This window comes from Phaenicophaeus curvirostris, chromosome 20 (genome assembly GCF_032191515.1).
Source record: "Phaenicophaeus curvirostris isolate KB17595 chromosome 20, BPBGC_Pcur_1.0, whole genome shotgun sequence".
Classification (NCBI taxonomy): domain Eukaryota; kingdom Metazoa; phylum Chordata; class Aves; order Cuculiformes; family Cuculidae; genus Phaenicophaeus; species Phaenicophaeus curvirostris.
Genome location: NC_091411.1, coordinates 6,802,038 through 6,824,015, shown reverse-complemented (window position 1 = coordinate 6,824,015; position 21,978 = coordinate 6,802,038). Strand labels below are relative to the sequence as shown.

The following is a 21,978-nucleotide window of genomic DNA, read 5'->3' as shown; positions in this document are numbered from 1 at the left end:
GGTCTCTGCAAGGAATATACAGCATTTTACACAGATAAACTCTGCTCACACACGTGCATGGCCTGGAGTTTGGGAGCCCGTGTGCCTTGTCTTGTGTGAATAATGGATGCTGTTAGCGCTGTTCAAATGAAAGGAGCTCAAAAAAACAGCTTCCACCTTCTGGTGGGTTTACAGGACAGCACCTGATGTGTCTCCCAGGAAGCTTAAATAGGGCTCCAAGGTCTTGGATTCCAGCTGTCTAGTGCACTCCTTAACTTTCCTCCTCTCCCATTTTATTAAGTGATGGAGAACTAGAACCCCTAGAGCCCAGAAATTCAAAACAAAGCAGCGTTTCTTAAGTAAGTAGTTTCCTTTTACTTATTTCTCCCATATTTTTAAATAAATAAAACCTTCAGACACATACAGTTGAAACACATCATCCTTCAAAGTGCAGTTACATTTCCACCCCACTCCCAAGAATCACATAAAGCTTTGTCAAGTAACCAAGAAGACTCAAAAGGCAACCCTCGGTCCCTTCCCCCAGCAATGAGAATAAACGGGGCTGTAGCGCTGCCCAGCAAGCCCGAAGCCCCCTCTCTTTTGGCTGTTTTGGATACATTTGCAAGAGGCAGGCGGCAGAGGAAACTGGGAAGATTAAGATACACGGTATGAAACAAAACCCACCTGTTTAGAGTCCGAAGAGTTCGTTACCAGAAGTTAGTTCGTTACTTTGGGGGCCCTGGAAGGAACTAGGCCAATTACAGTCATGAGTGATGAATCAGAACCGCTGCTCGGTCACTGCTGTGACGCTGGCTGCTGGCAGCAGAGTCGGGGACAAGGGATAAAGTCATTTTGCCAGGAGTCCTGGACTCTCCTTCCCCCCAGCCTGGCCCGGGTGACACGGCAGCACCTGCCACCTCTCCGGCGCAGGTCGAGCCTGCTTGTGCTCCAAGCACGCCAAGTAACAGAAGAAAAAGAAAGAGAAGATGAGGTCTGATGCTCAAATTCTGGCTGCTGCAATCCCTCTTTCCTGATGTCTTTAAAGTAGGTTCTGTTCTGACCAAGGGCACTGAGCAGAGGTATGGGCACGTACAAGTCAGTTAAGTTCTTTCAGGCTCATAGAAAATTGCTGCAAATAGGATTTAGTGCCACTTAAACTACCATGATTTTGACCTCATCGTTCTCATCAGCACGGTAGAAGAAGGGGATGCAGGGGTTTTCCAGCGGGGAGCCCAGCCTTTCCTGCGGGTTCTGAATTTCTCTGAGCAGCTGCATTATTTGCTTTGCTGTGGGGTCCTCTGGGCTTGGCTGAGCAGCTTTACTGTCGACAGGGGAGAAACCGGATTGATGAAGAGCAGCCACGTGTTCTGCTTCATCTGATAAATTCACTTCCCGTAACCCTGTAAGGACACAGACAAGGCAGGCAGGTCACACTTCCCATCTGTACACAAGACAGAGGCCGTGCACTATTCCCTCTTGCAGAGCTCTCCTGGCTGCAGCTTTTTACCTTCTCCATCAGTAGCGTTCAGTTCAATGCGCCTCTCCGCTGGGAGCGCGTTTTCGCTCTGGCTTGCCAACAGCTCTGGGTTTTGAGCCGCTGCTACATACTTGCTGTACCATTCATTTCTTTCCCTGACCAGGCGCATCACCAACTCCTGCAGTTCCAGTAGTTTCATCTGCACCAAAGTAAAGGAAAACCTATGAAACGCGCACACAAACACTGCGCTACAGTTCGCGGTCCTGCCTCTATCGCAAAATCAACAAGTTGGAAGTTAAAGCCAGCTGGAGAACAACACACAAAGGCCTGGGTGTGCAAAGTGCTCTCCAGGCCTGCCCTGCTTGGAGTAGTACAACAAAAAGACTCCTTGCCTTCATCTCTTCCTTATCCTGAGCCAATCTGCTGATGTACTCCTCTTTCTCCTGGTGTCGCTGCTTGAGGATAGCCCTTTGACTCTGGTATAACGCAATATACTCCCCTGGAACACAACAGAAGCGTAAGCAGTAGGCGTTAGAACAACTGGGTAGAAGCCTAACAGTGAGCACAGAACTCTGTGGCACAAGGATCCAGCAAATCCAACCTTGTGCTGGAGGTCTAGCCTAGTTAGGCAGCGGCAGGAGACCTGAGCTGCTTGGAAGTTGGAGGGTTCCTGCTCTAAAAGCTGTTGGGCACCTGCTATTCCCCAGGTAAGAAGCGCATTGCGGAAGCGTTAGCTTGTGCCAGTGTTGCCTAAACATACCGATGGTGTCCGTTTCCCCAGACAGCTGTATGCAGCGATGTTCTAACTCTTCCAGCCGTTCCTTCAGGTCAGCTTTCTCACGCATCAGGTCTGTAAAACGGGACTGAACACAAAAATTGGTATCAATTACCTGAGCTGCTCGCGTACAGAGAGAACCTGTGTTAAAAGACGACACCCTCCCTTCACTCTGGTCTGAGCCTAGGGAATAAATCTTGCTGCCTTTGCAACTTGTCTTCAGTTTGGTGCTAAAAAGAACAGAGGGGAGACAGCGAGCTAGAGAAGGTGTGAAAAAGCATCTCTGCATTTTGGGAAGCAGAAGGGTTGATGACACACAGTGCCTTTGTGCCTTCTCCTTGCTGGGACAGCACAACTCTGGTCATGCTGCGCTCCAGGGACTGCAGACCACCTGCCTCAGCCCAGCAGGGGGAAAATGTTTTCTGGTTTTCAGTGATTTCATTAGGAGAAGACCAGAGCTGAGTGTTAGGCCTTGCACTCACAGTCTTTGGCGGGGTGGGAGGGGAGTTACTGTTGCAAGCACTCTTGTGCTGCCACAAGCAGTGATAAGGTTTTTAGGAAGCAGCTGCTTATTGTTATTACAGAACATCTGCTGCTTATTCCCATACGATTTATCTGTGTGTGCCCTAGAAAGTGAGACGCTGGATAAAAGTTTGGCTGAGCAGCGCAGTGGGGCTGAAAGAAGGTGAGATCCTTTGCTTACCTGTAGCTTCTCCATGGCAGTTCTCAAAGCCTCATGAACTTCCACTGGGACAGTATCCACAGTGGAACCTGGAAGGGAAATGTGTCATTTACAGTTCCTCCTCAGACACGGTGCCCTCACAAAACCTGCAGATCTCTTTCAGAGGCCAGGGCCACCCTCCGTATTCACACTGTCCCCAAACAGCACTGAATTGGTACCTCTGCCCAGCGTGAGGCTGTGCTGCTGCTCCTGCCTCAGAGCTGCTATTTGCTGCAGGAGGCTTCTGCACTGCTGCTTCTGAGCAGCCAGCTGCTGCCTCATGTCTTCTCGCTCCTTCTCCACTTGGGACATGGCAGATGTCAAGAAAGCGACCTAAGAATACAAGAGCATGCACGTTAGTGCTTCTGTGTGACTCGTGCATCTCGGGACAAAGAGAATAACAGCTTACCCCATTTTATTTATGGTACGAAACAAAGCACTCAGTGACTGTCCTGGAACTAAACCAGGCAGCAACTACTGCATCTTTTCTCCCTCCCAAGCAGTACAAATATGCAGGTTAAATGCTAACTCTCATGATATCTGTTTGATCACAGTAGCTTCTAATTATTACTGCACTTACAGAAAGATGTAGTATGTATCTAGCACCACTTCCAAATCGCCTTCCAAACTACAGAGAACGTCATCGTAGTTCGAGAGCTACTCTGCCAGCCTAGTTGTCTTCCCCATTAAAGGCACTGCCAGAATTCCAGCCTATCTTGCAAGGATGCTGCAGAAGTCTTGTTTTTTTTGGTGCTGTGCACAAGGAACTGTTACACTTCCCTCATTACTGCAGATCAGCCAGTAGGGATCGCAGCTGGTAAACGGCCTACTCCATGCACCCAGTGGAACCTCACTGCACTTCAACCTGCCTCTTTTCTAGACGTTTGTTTAGAAGTAAACCCAAAGGCTTTTCTACCCGTTAAGACTCACCATTTCTTCATGGCTTTCAAACTTTTCTGGGATAACAAATGAAGATGTTTGGATTTCTTCGTCCATTGCTTCACTTTCAACTCCATCTCCTGTAAAACGAGGAAGGTGAACAGAGGTAACACTCCAGAGAGCCCAGCTTTACCTCCTCCCCGGAGAGCAGCTGCAGCTACTCACCATCCAGTCGGTGCAAAATCCTGCCATCCAGGTCTGCTGCTAACTGGCTGATCTGGGCCTGCAGCTCTTTGTTTTCCTTAGCTACAGCTTCCAAATTTTCCTGCAGGAGAGAGGAGAAGCTCACTGAAACCTACACAAGCCAGACTGCAAACGGTCACTGCATTTTCAAGCAGTAACAGTAGCACCACACACACACACAAAGTGCTTCTGTTCCAGACAAGTACTGTTCATCTGTACAGCACAGGATGTCATCCCAGAATGAGAGAACAGCCCAGGTTGGAATGCACTGTGGAGGATCATCTGGTCCAACCTTTCGCTTAATACTTGATGTAGTCAAGTGGTTTTCCTATTTTCCCCACTTGTCCCTTTTTACTGTTACCTTGGTCTGCTGCAGCTCTTTCAGGTGCATTTCCACTGTCACCTTCCCCTGAACCTCCTCGTGCTGCAGCCGATCCATCAGCTGTGTCTGCAGCAAGTACTGTTTGTGCAGTTCCTCCTTCTCGGCAGACAGCTGCTGGTACGCCACGGTGTATTGTTGTAAGTGGCTGTAGTACTGGTCCCGCTGCTCCTGCAGCCCCCGAGCCTCCTGTGTCTTCAGTTCCAGCTAACGGAACAAGATCGAACCATCACATCAAACCATTTCTGCCACAAAAGCTGATCGGCATGACACGATCCAAACTGTCAACCTCGCCCCAAGGCCACCCACTAAGCAGGCAGCCACCATCTGCCCCCACACGCTGGTTCCCCCACATCAGACGGCAGACGACGGGGGAAGGCTCCCAGCTTGATCATTACAATATCAATTTCCATCCTTCCATCAAAGCCTGGAAAGCTGCCAGCAGTTCACAGAAACCGCTAGGTACCTGCCCTGCCATCCCACCGGCTGTTGCTCACCGTCTCCTTGAGCTCCCCCAGGTTCTCTTGCAGCTGCCCAAGCTTCTTGGCCAGCTCTTTCTTCACGTGTTGCTCTGACTGTAGGGCACTTGTAACCTCCATGTTTTCATTTGTCTGCAAGACAAACACCACTGTATAAGGAAATTGTCCCAACATAAACTCTCAAAACGCCACGTTCATTCCTGATATGATATGGTACCAGCCCTTGTGTTATTCTGGTGTGTAACTAAGGGCCATAAATTGACTATTCAGGGCAGTAAAAACTTAGAGAAAGGTTCAGAAGATGGGAGAAAAGCAAGGGAAGAGCCAGGGGAATCCATGCTGGGTCAGTGCCAAGAAGAGGTCTGGCACATCACACAGCCTGTCAGCTCCAAACCAGATGGGTGGTGTGAATACCCCAAACAGAGTCACCAACATTGAAAAACACTGAGTTCAGAAAGGACTAAAGAAAAATCAGCAGCTAGACCGTATGTCAGTGTGCCAGGGCCCCAAAGGGGAAGCTGTTCCATTGGAAGAAGCAAGCAAGAGTAAGGATTCAGAACGACAGAAACAGGGGAGAAGATGGCCACGAACTAGTTCCTCACAGGCAAACAGAGCGAACAGAAAACAGGTATCTTCAAGGGTTAACAGGGCAGGAAGAATACTTGGGGAAAGAAACAACCTGACTGCCAGGGGGTGAGAGGGAAAAGGAAACTGCCTTGGACAAAGATATTGGTTCATCTGCCAGAGCACTCGAGGGAGTAAGAAATTACAGGGAACATCCAGGCACAGCAAAATGTATCAGAAGATGGAGCATAGCCTCAAGAGACAAGAGACAAATAATGCTTCTGCTAGTTTTTCACATCAGTGCTACTAACGGATTGCACCAGTGAGGGAAGCAGTGGGAAAAGATGCATGAAAAAGACATACCAGTCTGACAAACCCGTTCTGCAGCTCAGCCAGCTGCTCCTTCAGCTCCCGATTTTGGCTCAGTGCCCTACTGATTGTGGCCTTGTCACTCTGCATGTCCTCCAGAATCTGCTGTCTGTCCACAGCCTCCTCATTGTAGCGCTGCACAGTCTTCTCGAGCTCCAGCAGCCGCTCCTCCTGCTCCTGGTTGAGGTGGCTTAGCTGCTCATTGTCCCGGACCTGGGCCTGGTACTGCCCGTTCAGTTCCTCCCTCTCTCGCTGCAGCCGCTGGATCTCTTCCTGCAGACTCAGCTCAGCTGCTGTGGGCCCTGGCGGTGAGGAAGGCTCGATATCCATGGGCTTAACTGCTGAGGAAATGGAATCAAAAGCAGCTCAGTCACAGGGCTAAATTGCTGTGTAATACACATTACTATTATACACACAAAGCATACCCTGACCTACAGGGCTCTGTGACCCAGAAGGTATCACCAGCTGTATTATCTAATCCTTGCTGCTGGGCACTGAGATGAACAAAGGAGCAAAAGGATCCCAAAACCAAGCACAGCATTGTGCCAGCTCCTTCACAGCCCTAGGAAAAGCATCCTGCCTCCCCAAACTCCTGGGTCCACAGAGGTTGACAGTACAGATACTAAAGACTGCTCATCAATTTTTTGAAGTAGTTCACTTGCTGTTTTCTAGGATGAAAGGTTTCTTTGGGCCACCAGGCTTTCAGCTGCCTTCATGGCTTAAGACCTACTTGCACCTCACGTGCGCAGTGGGGAGAGTTAACCAGCTGGTATTCTGCAGCGTGAAGCCCTGCTTTGGAATTCCTACCTGATTTGCTCAACAGCTCAGTTATGTTGGCTTCCAGCTCCCGAATTTGGGCCATGTGCTTCTCCTTCTCCTCTGCCATCGTGTGGATCTGCAAGGCCACATAAGTGAAAGTTAAAACAATGTGCACAGTGCATTTACTCCTGCCTGTGTTTGTCAAAAGCAGCTGTGATCCTGCCCCTGATGTTACCTGCTCAGAGAGCTGCTGCACCCGCTGCTGCCAAATGCTCTGTTCCTCCTTCAGTTTCTCTACGTACTGATCTCTTTCTATCTGGAGCTGCTGAAGTGACTCTGAGAGCTGTTCACAACAAAATAAAAAGAAAATCATATTGGCTAAAAGTATTTGGCAGTGACCGCTTAAGGAATAAAGCTTGAAGAAACCAGTGTTAATGCAAAGCTCGGGCTGCTTTCTTCAGCCGCACAAATTACAGACTTCAAGATTTGGATATTTCATACACCTCGTACCTGAGCAACCTGGGTTTCCAGGCTTGCCTTCTCCTCCAGTGCCATCTGCAACTGCTGGTTTGCATCCAGACTCCCGCCCTGATTTGAGAACTGCCAACAAAAATCAAAAAGTTATGGCAAAGTGCTAATACTCAATTGCTCTGTAGCCTTTCCCTCAACAGTAACCTGCCACATGATCCATGTTGTAATCTTCCACAGTTCTTTGAAGTGTCCAACTCACAGTGAAGTTTGATATAGAAAAGGGGGGATTAAAATCAAAAAGCTTAGATTTTAGCCCTGTAAACCAGGCTGAACTAGGCGGCTTCTCCCTACCAATTTCATATTTACTTTTTTTAATTAAGAAAATGCACTTTAATCAAACTATTTGGCTCAGAAAGTGTGCATTTCCAGAGTCTGTGTTATACAGCCAGCTCAGATGGTAGAAAACCTCGTGACCTTAAATGTTGTTAAACACGTCAGGAATGTAAAGCCAATGTCTGGGACGTGTCAGTGGACTAAGCAGCAAGGCTGGTGTAGTTGAGGCACAGCACTTTCACAGAAAAGTAGCAGTTGGCTTTATTTCAAGGGTAACTTAAGCTACTGTTGAGGGGCAGAAGAGCGGTTTCTTCCCTCACAGGCTCACCCTAACACCAAGCTCTCTCCATGAATTGCTAGCAGCTGCCTTCATGCATTCCCTTCCAAACTGGCTCCTTCTCTTAACTTTCCCCACCAACCCTGATGTTGCCATTGTCCAATTCACGGCCTCCTGCTAGAGGGGGTGCAAACACCACCCCTACACAACTGGTTTCTCGGAGAGACTGCACAATAATCGCGTAACCAAAGTGCTGCAGATGCGAGCAGGAGAAGTCACTGTACTTTCACACTTGGTATGCTTTGTCACTCTCTTACACTGTATTACATTATTTCAGCAGACTGATGTCACAACATATTTCAATCTACTGCTCCAGATCCTTTGAATATAGACTTTCTGTTCCTCAGAGGCCTCACTGAAAACCTTTTATTGAGACGATGTCTTGATGGGGTTGTCTGCCTTCCTTTAAAAACAGGAGTTAAGTCTTGCCCACACTGTCAGAAGCAAAGTCTTACAAATGATCAGTGTGAGCTCCCCTCACATCCCACAGGTATTACACTTACCTGTTGAATCATCAGTTCAGCCATTTCCAGTTTCTTATGCAAATCCTCTATATCCAATTTCATAGCCGAGTTCTTGGAAACCAGGGAGTGGACTTGCTCCGACAGCTCCGAATTCTGCTGCTTTATTTCCTCACTACTTTTACTGAAACAAAGAATTACAGTGACATCACTATATTTACTACGGGCTTGCTGATGTCCATATCATAAACTACAATCCAGTTCCCTATAGCAGCTAGAATCACTGAAACATCACTTCTAGTGACTTTTTTTTTAATTTAATATCCAACCCCTCATGTCTCCACCTGTGGAATATGCCCCTTGTTACAGTTTGTAGCTCTACTGAGAAGAGCAGTGTTACTCTGCAGTAACAAGTAGAATGGACTCACCTTCGTTTGTACAGTTCCATTTTTAGGTTGTCTCGCTCCTTCACCAACTCTTTATTATGCTGGAGAAAAAGGAAATCATTGATTCACTTACAGAATTTAGCCAAACAAGTAAGATGGTCAAAAAATACTCCATTTCACTTATAACCGAGCAGCTTAAGTGGAAAAGGTCACAGCTTTGGCAAAATCCTCAGGACAAGTTTTCTTAGAACCTCTTGATTTTGCCAGGAATAATTTTGCTCAGTCTTTTCAAATACGATGTTACTAACTGAATGTGAGGTTATTTCTGCGAATTTCTGGATTAATATCAATACTGAAGTGTCTGTTTGATGGAAACTCTCCTGGGACAAGGTCTCAGTGAGGCTTCTGTTGCGTGAAGCTGGCAGGGCTGCCAGATCTTAAGGCAGCTACTGGACCATATGATTAGTGGTCAAAGAAAACCTGAATGAAGTTTGCCTTGATCATGGAGAATACAGGGCTTTACGAGGTTAATTGACAATTAAGAGGGTTAATTTCTGCCTCTTCTCTAAGCAGTGACTACAGAGTTTGCAGTAGTGTAGTGGCAAGCAATTAGCCAAAGGCAGAGCTGCTGGTGAAGCATAAACAGAGGTGACTCTTACCTTCTCTGACTGCTTCTGCTGCATAGAGATGGAGGACAAAGTACGTTCTAGCTCTGATACCCTCTGGCGGGATGAATGTAAGCGAGCAGCAAGGCTTTCGGCTTCTCCTGAACAAGTCAGAGCAGAATCAGTTGAAGCTAGACCACAAAGAGCTTTTTGGAACTGGCAGAACAGCACTTTCTACTTTGTCAACAAGTTCTTAATTAAGGTAGCACAGAGCTTTGTCAACCAGTAGACCTGGCTCAACTCGTGGCTCTACAGGTGAATCACCAGCAACTCTGGGCAATAAAACTTCCTCACGTTTAGAGGGAGATGATGAAACTTCCTTTGCAGAACAACAGACAATATATTGCTTGGGTTTTTTTTCCCTAATAGCATAAATTGCTCAAATTTCGTTCAGAATGAAAGGCTCGGGTAAAAACTATATCAACGTGACAGCTGTGTGGGAGAGTGGAGAGAAGAGAACCAAGTTTTAAAAGAAAGAGAAGACAGTCAGAAAGGAACAGTCTGGGGTAGTCACCAGCCCAAACAGGGCTGACAAGGCTTTAGTGATGCACAAAGAACTTCAACTACCATGGGATCAACATGCTCCAAATTGGGGGCAGCTATGATGACAGAAGCAGTGACGGTGCCAAGTACGGCTCATTAGGGAGTCAGAGAGCGTTGGGAGCTGGCTGCCAGCGACTGTCATGCCTGTGACTCGAAATCCGTGGTTTAACCAACAGCTTGAGCCAGAATGCTCACAGTCAATTACCTGATTTCTGCCGTGCAGCTTGCTGAGTATGTCCAAGGGCTGTCTGCAACTCAGACTTCTCAGAAACTAGAATTCCAATAGTCTGGATATGAACCTTTGGGAAAGGAAAATCAGCTCAGTGCAAAACTTCTTTGCTTGTAACTGCAAGACCCCTGTTGCCACAAAAGGATAATTCACTCAAGGTAAAGAGCTCTTGCCGTTAAGTACAGTCTGGCTGACTGACTCCACTTTTCCTGACAGACTTGTGGCTTCCAGAATGAAGACTGTGAGTGGTCAATAATCCTGAAAACAGCATAAGCCAGGTGATGTTACTGTAATGGAGTCTTTGCCTTACCTGTAGCTGTTCCCTCAGTGCTGCTTGCTCCTTAGAAAATTTCTGTTCAAACTCCTTCTTTTCCTGTGTAAACAAATGACGCGTATTCAGCACAGAAATGTAAATAGTTCACCTTTGTTGGTTTATGCCCAACTAAAAAAGCAGTGATTCATTGCTAGTACTTCCAGCATCTAAACGATACCAATATTTTTAAAGACCTACTTCAGTCTTCCGTTATTTGAACTACTTCTTTATTTATCCATCCTAGACTGGCAGTGACAGCACAGCACAATCCCTGCTAGCGTAAACATGGCAGTGGCTGGAATGTAAGCTACTGGCCAGAACTTAAAGTGTAATCTCCTGCCTCCACTACGCTCCTGCACTACTTGAGCATTTATATATTAGCTTTTACCAAAATAAGAATGCTACCTGCCAGGCCTAACTCCTGAAGTCAAAATATTCAATCTTACATTCAGTTTCATTTGTAGGGTAACACAAGACAAGATCACATATGCCTGTGCCACGGTCCACTATGCTTCCTGCTCCTCACAGAAAGAGATACCTATGGCTGTGTCTATCCAAAAATAGCATGTACTTTACCTTCTCCAGCTGATTCACTGCTTCTTGGTTCTGCTGTTTCTATGGAAGAAAATCGATGTGCCAATATTAAGAGAAAATACTCTCATACTGCTGAAACACATCTGCACTTTAATGAAATAGGACAGATACCAAATAAATGCAAACAGAATTTCCATTATCCTTTCTGTGGGAGACTAGGAAGTTTGTCTTAACTATAAAAAATTATAGATTTGGGGCTTCCTTCACTAATATACTTCATATGCCACATGTGGTTTTCATTGCTCAGTACACGACCACAGTTCTTCCCAGATACGACTACTGAAACCCCTGTATGTTTGTATCCAAGCATCCACCAAGTTTAACTTGCATCCCCATCTATGAAATTAATTGTAGTAATCCTGGTATATGAGGTTAATCACCAAAAATGCTTTAAAAAAAACCCCACACAAAAAGACCCCAAAACCTAAACAAATCCCACAGTCTTTTCCTTTAACTGAGACCTTATCCTACTTAACAAGTGGCCTTTAAGTCATGCAGAGCCAGGATTACGCTGACAGGCTTCTGCAAAAGGTGGTATGAGAGTGAAATGAAGCCAAACACAAAGAAAGGGGGTGATCCTGTCCTAGCCAGGATCAGTCTTACAGGTGAAGTATCCCTTCCAACTCAAGGCGTTCTATGACTCCAAGTATTTGGAGATTTGGTGACTGTACACTGTGCATCTTTAGCTCTGGGGTGAAAGAGGCAGAAGTTGCATCTGCCCCCCTAGGCAGCCAAACAACTGGGAGGTGTTTGGCATTTGCTGCTGTCGTCCCCCTGGCAGTTCTCTCCCAGATGCCTCAGAAGTAACTACAGAATTAGCGCTTTTTCCCCTTCCCAAAGGATGGATGTTGGCCAAGCTGTTTCTTTACTACTGCTACTTCAATGCATTTTGAAACGTGACTTCAAATGGAAGGGTGATGATGGATAGGTTTCGATTCTAGCAATGCCAGTGCAAACATAACCAGGGAAAGCAAAGGCAAAGCCACAAATGCAGCAAAGGCAAACAGAAAAGCAGGCAAGCAAGGAGAATCCTGGGTGGGCAGAGCACTATACCAGGTACCTCTGCAGCCCAGCTAAAAGACAAAAAGAAACAAAATGGAACAAAACAAAACCAAAACCATAAATAAAACAACAAGAGGGGTCATGGGATACACTGGGAAATGCTGAACTTTGGGAAAAGTGTTGTTTGAGGGAGGAGCAAAATGGGGAAAAGTATTTCACACAAGAAAGGCTCTTTTCAGACTGAAACAAGTCCACTTAGCTGCAACTCTTGCAGTATTAAAGCTGAAGGCTGAAAGGCAGCAGCAGGAATCCATGCAAGCCACAGTACAAAGCAGTTCATTCACCGTGCCAAGAGAAGCTGAGGATATGATCAGAAAGCAGCCTCAGGCTCTCTCTTAGACCTATTGCTCCCACTCTGCTGATATATTTAGAACAGCATCACCACCTGCAGAAACAGGTTTTCACACTGCTGCCAGCACCAGGATTTTGTATTTCAGGGATTCAGACCAGGACCAGAAATAACTGGTTTATCAGGATGCTTATCACCCAGGGAAAGCACGATGAGATCAACAGAGCACACTTAAATGGGAAGAACAGAACTGTTTCTTGTTCCTCAGATGAGCCAATACATTCACAAGTTGCCTTAAACTTTGATCCTCTTAACAGGTTTTCCGTACAGCCCATTTTGTTCCTTACAAAGCAGCCTTCCTTGTGGTACTGTGAGAGAACCCATAACCTTGCAGACACCCAGAGAGCATAGAGGAGCAGCAAAGCAACGTCAGACTGGTTGGTTGGATTGTTTCTTACCAATTCCTCTATCTTTGTAACGAGCTGTTTGTTAGTTAGATTGCTGGAATCCAGGGCTACTGCCAGCTCCTGGTAACGTGTCTGATGGGCACATGCAGACAGGAGAAAAAGGAAGGAGCAGAAGAGGAGGACGGGAGGGAAAAAAGCAATAATTAAAAAGGACAGAAAAATAAATCATTATCATAGTTTGATATAATGAGATTCTCCAAACAAAACAAAATCTATGGTTTCAACAAAAGCGGCTGGGATGTCAACATATTTTATCCGTTTCTGCCATGGCCTCGTTTTGACATAAAAGCGTATCAGAAATAAGAACTACGGTTGCACAGAAGCCAGATTATCCCCAGTCCTTGAACTGCCAACACCTCCAATACCTGCCTGCTACTGTTGATCACAACTACCTGGTTACAGCACAGGATGACAGCTGAGAGCGATGTATGTGAACTGTGCATTCAATTAGGTCTCATTAACACTGCTGTAAGCACAGAGTCCTAATAAGCGATCAACAGCAGCAAATATGAAGGAAGAAAAAAATTACAGACTTGAGAACAACTTACTTCCATTTCTTTAATATTCGTTGGAGAAACTGCAGTTTCACCATTCACATACGACGTGGACTAGAAATAAATCAGTCAAGTAAGTCAGTTTTATTCCCCAAGGCAACAAGTCTCTACCAAGTAAGAACCAAATATCATAGCCATACTATTTCTAGCACCTTTCACTTCAAATTACCACACACAGGCACGGAAAACACACTTTTCTGGCTAAGGACAGATGCAGACTCCCTGTGACAAGCTGATGTGAATTATGCAGATTGACTTCAGATTCCTTTTCACTAACTCAAGAATACGTCTTGCCATGAATACACACTGTTCATTCATCCCACTCTGCTTTCCTTCCTACTGCTGAAATTTTACATTCCTAAAACAGGGGGTTTTGCTTCTCAAAGCTTAAATATCATATTATTTAGTAGGATGATTGGAGACACTTCTGAGATTGAAGACTGTTTTCTTGAGCTGACTGCTTAAAGCTCCCCATCAAACATCAAGAGAATGAATAGGACAAACAGATCAAAACGATGCTGTACCTGAGAAACCAGGCCATTGAGTTGTTCGGACAACTGGCGGAGACTTTCTGTTGACGAAAAAGACCTGGGAACAAAGAAAGGCCTGGTGATGAAAATTTCTGCCAGAGAACTGCCCAAAGCAGAACAGCATTGGGGAAGAATAAAACCTTAATTTCTTAGGGTGCTGTCACGCAGCTGTTTGATAAACACAGGCACTCACCTGTTCTCATCCAAAGTATTTTTATGATCTTCAGCTTCATGAATCTGTGGATTAAAATACAAAAACTTACAAGCTTGTAAAAGAATACGTGAGTCACATTTGTGAATGTGTCACTAAGACTTGATTACATCTAGGCTTGGGTTCCACAGCACCTGTAATTACTGTTTCCCAAAGAAAGATGGACTTAAAAACACCAACTCAGTCCCGGCTTACACATAATTTTGAGTGGTGCAAGCCAATTTCTTGGAATGGAGAAATTTAAGCGTTACAGGCTTCATGTTTGCTGTTCCTATTTATCAATATAATCAATATTTTGCTTTTCTGGAAAAAATGTCAACTGAGTCTTTAAGTAGTGAAAGGAAACAGATTGATCTGACTGGAGATCTTCTGCCTTACTAAGGGTACTTTCTGCTACTGAAATAGGAGAGAAGGGGAATGAAAACAGCTTTGGAAGACATGGGGCATGTGCATGGTAGCACTCTGTTCTCACAGACACATAATGACTAGCTGGAGAGTAGAGAACACAGTATTTCTAACAGGAAAATCTGAACACGCCATGTACTATTTAAGAAGATCGTCTTTCTCAAAAAAAAAAGGTGGTATCACTAACCAATACTCAACAGGTCAATGCAATAGTGATAATAATCACAAACCTGTGTCAGCTGCATGCTTGCAGGAGCAGGCAGAACAGAACCACAGCTAGGTAGGCTGTTGTTGTTAGATAGCACAGGGACATCAGTAGCAAGCTGTTCAGCATTACGAGTGGCAACGTCACTGTCAAAGTACACCTGTCACAAAACACATCACAGGAATTACAGCCTTCATGCAAAATGAACGAAAACATACATGAAGACATCACCTTGTGAACTGCCTGTGAAAACCAGACAGATGTGAACAATCTATCATTTAGAAACGTGGAAGAGAACCTGTCTTCTCCCCAGAGCAAGCAGCTGACAGCAACAACCCACAAATACTATCCTGGCCCTCACAGAGCCAGTCTGAACAACCAGTGTCCCATAATCAAACTCGCTGCTTTAACACAGGGCACTAATGTCACCCAGCTCTAAGGTCACGCACTGGATTTACTGCAAAGGAGTCACCAAAAAGTGAGAGAGGACAAAGCCAGATGGTCATCACTCTGCTTTGAAAAGCGCTACCTTCAGGATGTGTCTGGGGAAAACATGGGTCACTCTATGCAAATTAAGATGGAAAAGAACAGGTAAGCGACTGCTTGGAAACTGGGTTAATCGAACTCAAATGCTTTGTCTGTGGTGAAATTCCTGGCATACCACTAGCCACAAGTTTAGAAACAGGACATTTACAACCAGGCCAAACTCAGCGTGGCCAGGAGCAGGTGCCTGTGGCCCTCCTGGTGCTATGAATCCCATGACTAGTAGAATCTAAATCAAAAAGAGAAGGGCCAAAAAACTATTTCTGGAAAGCAATGTGAATTGTCATCCAGCCTTCAAGGGAGAATGAGCAGCATCTGAGGATACCTCCACCAACCCACAGTGACAACTGCATCTATCTTGTACAGTACCAGAGAGCCATAAAGGACCAGAGCAGCATTCTGGTGTTTTATGGCAGTTTGGTTTTATTTCATCATCCAGCTCTAGTCAGTCATCATTTAACAACACTACAAAGCAAATGAGATCATCTATCAACTTTCAACCCTGGTGATACATTGCAGCTCTCCGCTATTCCATCTGAAAGAGCTCCCTCTTACTTCAGTCACTTCCTTCTTGGCACTTCACAGGAAACAAGACATCTCTCTCTTGGCATTCCCTGTTTACCTGCTCAGCACTTCACTCATGAATCAAGCAGCAAGAATACAGTGACAGTGAAGACAAGATTTAATGAAAGCAATAGGCCGCAAGACTGCAGAGGGAAACAAACAGCATTTTCTCATTCTCTTTTTAGCAGGACAGATACCTGTGCACTCAAAGAGCAATAGACGTTAGGTGCTTATAGGAAAGTCAGGAATTCCCTTACTTCCTCCATGTACAGGTCACTTGACCTTTACTGGTTCACTCAATACAGAACATTGGCTGGACAGGAGGGATGTCATCCCCAGGGCATAGCAGAAATGTTTGCTTACTTTTCCTGATCAGGACATTCTTTTTGCTTAATGCTTCAAGATACAAAAAACAGCAGTGTGCCTTAACCACAAGAGCTGCTTCCTTCCTTCCCCAGTAAAAGCAGTTTTGGAAAAAAACAATTAGAAAAAACCAAAACCAAAAACAAAACAACAAGAAGCTACTTTAACAGTGGAATTCATTGGAAACAGAAAGGGTTCGCTGCAAAGCACTGCTCTGGAAGTTACTACGCACTGTGAGGTTCTAATAATGTCAAATAAAAAGGTAGCAATTGTGCTCAGCTTAGCATATAGCAGGATCCATTTGCTTTCACACAAAGACTCCTATTTGGTTGGGTTTTCTGTGTTCTACAGCCAAGAAAGCTGAAGTGGGTGGGATGGGAGGGGTCTGCCCTGCATTGAGACACCAATGGCAGCAGCAGCTCAGATGCCAACGATCGGCTTTTCTGCCCCATCTATGTCAAGGGAGTTTCTGAACTGCATTTTCCTGACTCAGGATATACAAGACAGCAACTGAGAAATCTTTCTTCCATTACATATTAAAGATTAGTTTTCAAATTATTCCTAATACCCCAGACACAATGATCTGCAAATTCTGTAACAGCCAGTCAGATCAAAAACGTATCTCTCCGTGATAAAGAAGCAGATCAAAAAAAAAACTTGGAAAACAAGAACGAAAAGAAGTAATAAATTCCTAATTTTCAGAACAGGACTAAAACTGCAGACACAGGCAGGTCTTCATGGCAAGATCAATGGCATCTCTGCAACAGCAATGGACCACCCATCTTCATCTCACCCTCCGATGTGAAATACGTCTCTTTCTAACTTACACTGAGCTTAGAAGTATTAAATGAGAACAGTCCCCACAGTAAGAGCGAAGCTTCAATCAAAGAATGCTTTCTGATGCCAGACAGGCACCGCCAGCACCCACAAAGCCTGCACTAAGTCCTCATGTCACTCAAGTCCTACAGATACGCAACCTACACATGTAAGGTCCAAGTGGAGGAACTTCCTGCTGTTCACTCTGTGTGTGGGACAGAACAGCTGCCACATTAGCACAGCAAAAAGGGAGAAAAGGGATACAAAGGCAATTCAGAGTGAACTCCATTCCATCTTGCAGCACTCATTGCAGCTACCTGGTACCCCTGGTGATTACTATAGTCAGATTTACTGCTGGAGACACATGGATATGCAGTGAATACAATAATGAGTTACTTCAGGACAACTAGCGCGAAACATCAGTACGGAGATAAGCTACCAAAAGGCTGCAAGTGAAAAGGAAAAGCAGAGCTTTGCTAAAACAAAATTGCAAATAAATTCTGGGCTACAAAAATCTGACCTCCCTGAGTTTCTAGCACACTTTGAGCCTTATTTAAGCAAACTGACTGCCTGAAAATATATTTTTTTAAAAGGCTGTTTATGTTTGCTCCTGAATACATTCCTATTACTTATTAGTGCACTTCCTGCCCTTTCCACTTCAGAAGCTTGGGAATGTGAAGACACTAAAGCCTGTAAATGCTTGACTTGAACTATCCTGCCTAAAAGTATTTACACCCATGACACTTGCCAGACTGGACATCACCTGCACAAGTGTCACTGCCTGTCACAGAACTGGCTGGCTGGAATAACCTGACAGCATACCCGGGGCAGCTGCTTCCCTGGAGATGAACAGAAGCCTGCTCTTCAGAAGTGAGGCTCTAGGAAATAAAGCAATGGCATGCAGAGCACAAGAAAAGCAGACTGAGAAAACACTACCTCTTCCTAGAGCAGTTTTCCTCAGCAGTTTAGTTACTGTTTACTGCCTCACCCCAAATTCCCAGTTTTCCTCAAAGTTCATCTCTCCCAAGGAAGAGTTTTTGACATGGTTCACTTTTTCACGTTAAGTTTGACACAACCCAGAAGGAAACAAGCACTTACGAGCAATGGAAATGCATGTTAACAAACAGCTTCATGTTAATAAGAAGGGCAGCAAAACTCAAGCAACTGACAGGACAATGGTTCATCTGATAAACCAAGGTCAGTGGGAGCAGAACCCGAAGCATGCAGAGGGAAAGCGAGTCGCTGCAAGGGACACGAGGACTGCCTCACCTTCCTCTTGTCCAATGAGGGTATGGCTACCCCATTGGAGCGGTTAAGGTCTGACACCAGCACCTTCAGAATGTTCTGAATCTAAAGAAGGCGAAAGAAAAGGTGAAAGAGAAACGGCTCAGAAAAGGACAGCGAGAAAACGTCAATCAAAGGCAGCCAAAGAAACCAGCGTCCTCCAGCTCATTAGGAGCACACGCTTCCAAACAACAGCTCCAGGCACACCCAGGGCTGCGCGACAGCGTTGTATGGTTGGATGCCGCTTCAGCACACACCCTGACTCGTGCACCTTCCAGCAAAGGTGGGTGCTAACTGCTGTAGCATGTTTCATACACAGCCACCTCTGCTATTCATGTATCACATCGTCATAACCCCTTCCCGGCTCCAGCCATGGTGTTTGGGAAACAAAAAAACAAGGAGGTGGCAAATGAGAAAGAATGAGGCACTCACGTTCTCTGGAGGCTGCTGGTCATCGTTGGTGGGAGTCTCAGGCCTACTGCCTTCCTTAGTTTTGCGTTTCTTCTTAGCTCCTGCAGCTGCTCCAGGGTTATTCTTCTGCTGATATTCCTTCAGCTGTGAAAAAAAAAATAATCTTAAATCCAATCAGACTATGCCTTCTGTGAGTATAATGTCAAAAAAAACCCAACCCCTTCAACTCCACTAATCCACGGTAAGGACAAGAGAAAAAATCCTCTTCAATGAGTTTCTCCTTCTGATGTGGGGAAGCAAAACTTAAAACAAGTCCAGAGAGGCCTAAAGTAACAAACGTGAATGGTTCATGACAAGAGACTTGGATTTCTCAGTGTTCAGTTTTTGTACACAGCTGATGAAGCTCTCGGGAAGCAATCTCATCCTCCACACTGCAACTAAAAGGAGATTAAAGTAAATATTTTGGGAATCTTTTTTACGGTTAGAAGTAAGAGCAATAGGGAAAAATGAATAAAGGACAATTAATCCTGAACGCAAAGTGAAAAAGCAGTGCAAGAGAGCAAGATCTTCACTCTGAAAGGTGTCAAGAAGGAAAATGACAATCCCTCCAGACAGACAACACAGTAATGCAGATCCTGCTGTCACTGGGAGCTGAGGGGAGAAACAACCCATGACCGATAATGTTAAACCCTTTCTGTTTTCCACAGGACAAGCTGATCTGATGAGCTGTAACGTGAATCCTGCAAGGTACCCCGGTATTTTTGTGTTTGGTACCGAAGGGGAAGGAGGAGGGAAGGGAGGAAAGGGGGGAAGGAGGGGAGGGAGGAAAGGAGGGGAAGGGAGGAAAGGAGGGGAAGGGAGGAAAGGAGGGGAAGGGAGGAAAGGAGGGGAAGGGAGGAAAGGAGGGGAAGGGAGGAAAGGAGGGGAAGAGGAAGAAGGAGGGAAGGGGAAGGAGGGAAGGGGAAGAAGGAGGGAAGGGGAAGAAGGAGGGAAGGGGAAGAAGGAGGGAAGGGGAAGAAGGAGGGAAGGGGAAGAAGGAGGGGAAGGGGAAGAAGGAGGGGAAGGGGAAGAAAGAGGGGAAGGGGAAGAAAGAGGGGAAGGGGAAGAAGGAGGGGAAGGGGAAGAAAGAGGGGAAGGGGAAGAAAGAGGGGAAGGGGAAGAAGGAGGGAAGGGGGGAAGGGGAGACAGAAGGGAAGGAGGAAGGGGGGGAGAGAGGAAGGAAGGAAGGAAGAGGGGGAGGAAGGAAGGAAGGAATCAGAAGAGGGATCCCGGAATCTGACTGGGAGGATTTCAAAATGGAAGCCCGAGCTGCTCCAGGACACTTTCCCAGCGCCGTGACTTTGACACCGAGCCGCATCCCGCGGGGGCGGGAGGGCCGAGCCGGCCTGGGCATGGAATTAAAGGGCAAAAAACATAAAAAAAAAAATAGAAAAGGAAAAATAAAACCCAAACACAAAAAGGGGGCGGGGAGGAGGCAGCAACCAAACCGCGCCCGGTAGCCAGGCCCGGGCTCCCCTGCTTCCCCGGGGATGGGGGGTCGGTACCGCGGATCCGGGGGGTCGGGATCGGGGAGCCCGGGGCCTGTATCGAGGATCCCAGGGCCGGTCCCGTGGCTCGCGGGTCTCCCGTGGGCGGTCCCGGGGCTGCTCGGTGTGTTCCGTGGCCGGCACCGAGCATCCCCCGTTCGGTCCGGGGCTCCCGTCCCGCGGCCGCCGGAGGACAGAGACACCCCCCCCCCACACACACACACACAGAGCCCCTCACCTTCTTCTTGGCCGCCGCCAGCCGGCTCTGCCTGCTCCCGCTGCCGTCCGCCATGGCCGCCCCGCGCCCCGGCCACGTCAGCGCCGCCACAGCGCCCCTCGCGGCTCCCGCCGGGCCCGGCCCCGCCTCGGGCACCGGCGCTGCCCGCCGACCCGCGGGGCTCCCGGCTCCGCCTGGGGGACGCACCGAGCCCTCAGCGCCTCACTGCCCCGCTCCTGGCTGATCCCCAGAGCTCCCAGTTCTTCAAGTGAGACACCCAGTGCTCCCGGCTCCTCCTGTGGGACACACGGAGCTCCCAGTTCCTCATGTGGGACACCAAGTGCTCCCAGCTCTTCATGTGGGACACCCAGTGCTCCCAGTTCCTTCTGTGGGACACTCTACCCCACTCCTGTCTGATCCCCAGTGCTCCCAGTTCTTCATATGGGACACCCAGTTCTCCCAGTTCCTCCTGTGGGACACACGGAGCTCTCAGCGCCTCACTGCCCCACTCCTGTCTGATCCCCAGTGCTCCCAGTTCCTTCTGTGGGACACCCAGAGCTCCCAGTTCCTCATGTGGGACACCCAGTGCTCCCAGCTCTTCATGTGGGACACCCAGTGCTTCCAATTCCTCCTGTGGGACACCCAGTGCTCCCAGTTCCTTCTGTAGGACACTCTGCCCCACTCCTGTCTGATCCCCAGTGCTCCCAGTTCTTCATGTGGGACACCCCAAGCTCCCAGTTCTTCATGTGGGACACCCAGAGCTCCCAGTTCTTCATGTGGGACACCCAGAGCTCCCCGTTCCTTGAGTGGGACACCCTGCCCCACTTCTGCCTGATCCCCAGTGCTCCCAGTTCTTCATGTGGGACACCCAGTGCTCCCAGTTCCTCCTGTGGGACAACCAGAGCTCCCAGTTCTTCATGTGGGACACCCAGCGCTCCCAGTTCCTCGACTGGGACACCCTGCCCCACTCCTGTCTGATCCCCAGTGCTCCCAGTTCCTCGTGTGGGACACCCAGAGCTCCCAGTTCCTCCTGTGGGACAACCAGAGCTCCAAGTTCTTCATGTGGGACACCCAGTGCTCCCAGATCCTCACTCTGCCCCACTCCTGTCTGATCCCCAGAGCTCTCATTCCTTGTGTGGGACATCCCAAGCTCCCAGCTCCTCCTGTGAGACACCCAGTGCTCCCAGTTCTTCATGTGGGACACACAGTGCTTCCAGTTCCTCCTGTGGGACACCCAGTGCTCCCAGCTCCTCCCTCTGCCCCACTCCTGTCTGATCCGCAGAGCTCCCAGTTCCTCATGGGGGACACCCAGAGCTCCCAGCTCCTCCTGTGAGACACCCAGTACTCCCACCTCCCCTTGTCCGACCCCCTGCACTGCTCCACACTCCTCTATTGACTCAATTGCCCAGAGCAAACATCAGCTGGAAACCAGCCTGGGGAGCCAGGCAGGCTTCCCTCGTCCTTTGTAGGGCATGTCCTACAAATCTGCAGAGCTTTCTATTTTGTGTGCGTCACTTTGATGTCCGAGGCCTTTGAAGTCGTGGTTAGCGCAGGTGGCTGGGTTTTGTGATCCCC

The 21,978-nt window shown here is 47.3% G+C and overlaps 1 protein-coding gene across 6 annotated transcripts; it reads right to left on the bottom strand.

Annotated features, from left to right (window-relative positions):
- Window positions 1-330: 330 nt before the first annotated feature.
- Window positions 331-20,506, bottom strand: GOLGA2 (golgin A2). 6 transcript variants are annotated; one of them, XM_069873296.1, is made up of 28 exons: window positions 20,425-20,506; window positions 18,682-18,804; window positions 18,235-18,315; window positions 14,705-14,839; window positions 14,052-14,095; window positions 13,853-13,916; window positions 13,323-13,382; window positions 12,766-12,846; window positions 10,939-10,977; window positions 10,360-10,422; window positions 10,026-10,119; window positions 9,272-9,378; window positions 8,655-8,713; window positions 8,269-8,410; window positions 7,135-7,224; window positions 6,860-6,967; window positions 6,673-6,760; window positions 5,860-6,206; window positions 4,951-5,064; window positions 4,436-4,660; window positions 4,057-4,156; window positions 3,883-3,971; window positions 3,132-3,285; window positions 2,935-3,002; window positions 2,217-2,319; window positions 1,849-1,955; window positions 1,487-1,655; window positions 331-1,379 (listed from the first exon to the last, which is right to left on the bottom strand). In XM_069873296.1, exons 1-28 carry the CDS (start codon window positions 20,476-20,478, stop codon window positions 1,132-1,134), a joined length of 3,156 nt encoding a protein of 1,051 aa, XP_069729397.1. In that variant the 5' UTR covers window positions 20,479-20,506; the 3' UTR covers window positions 331-1,131. The 6 variants fall into 6 exon arrangements, with proteins under 6 accessions (XP_069729397.1, XP_069729399.1, XP_069729401.1 ...); XM_069873298.1 differs by having other exon boundaries at window positions 5,860-6,203; XM_069873300.1 differs by lacking the exon at window positions 12,766-12,846.
- Window positions 20,507-21,978: the final 1,472 nt, after the last annotated feature.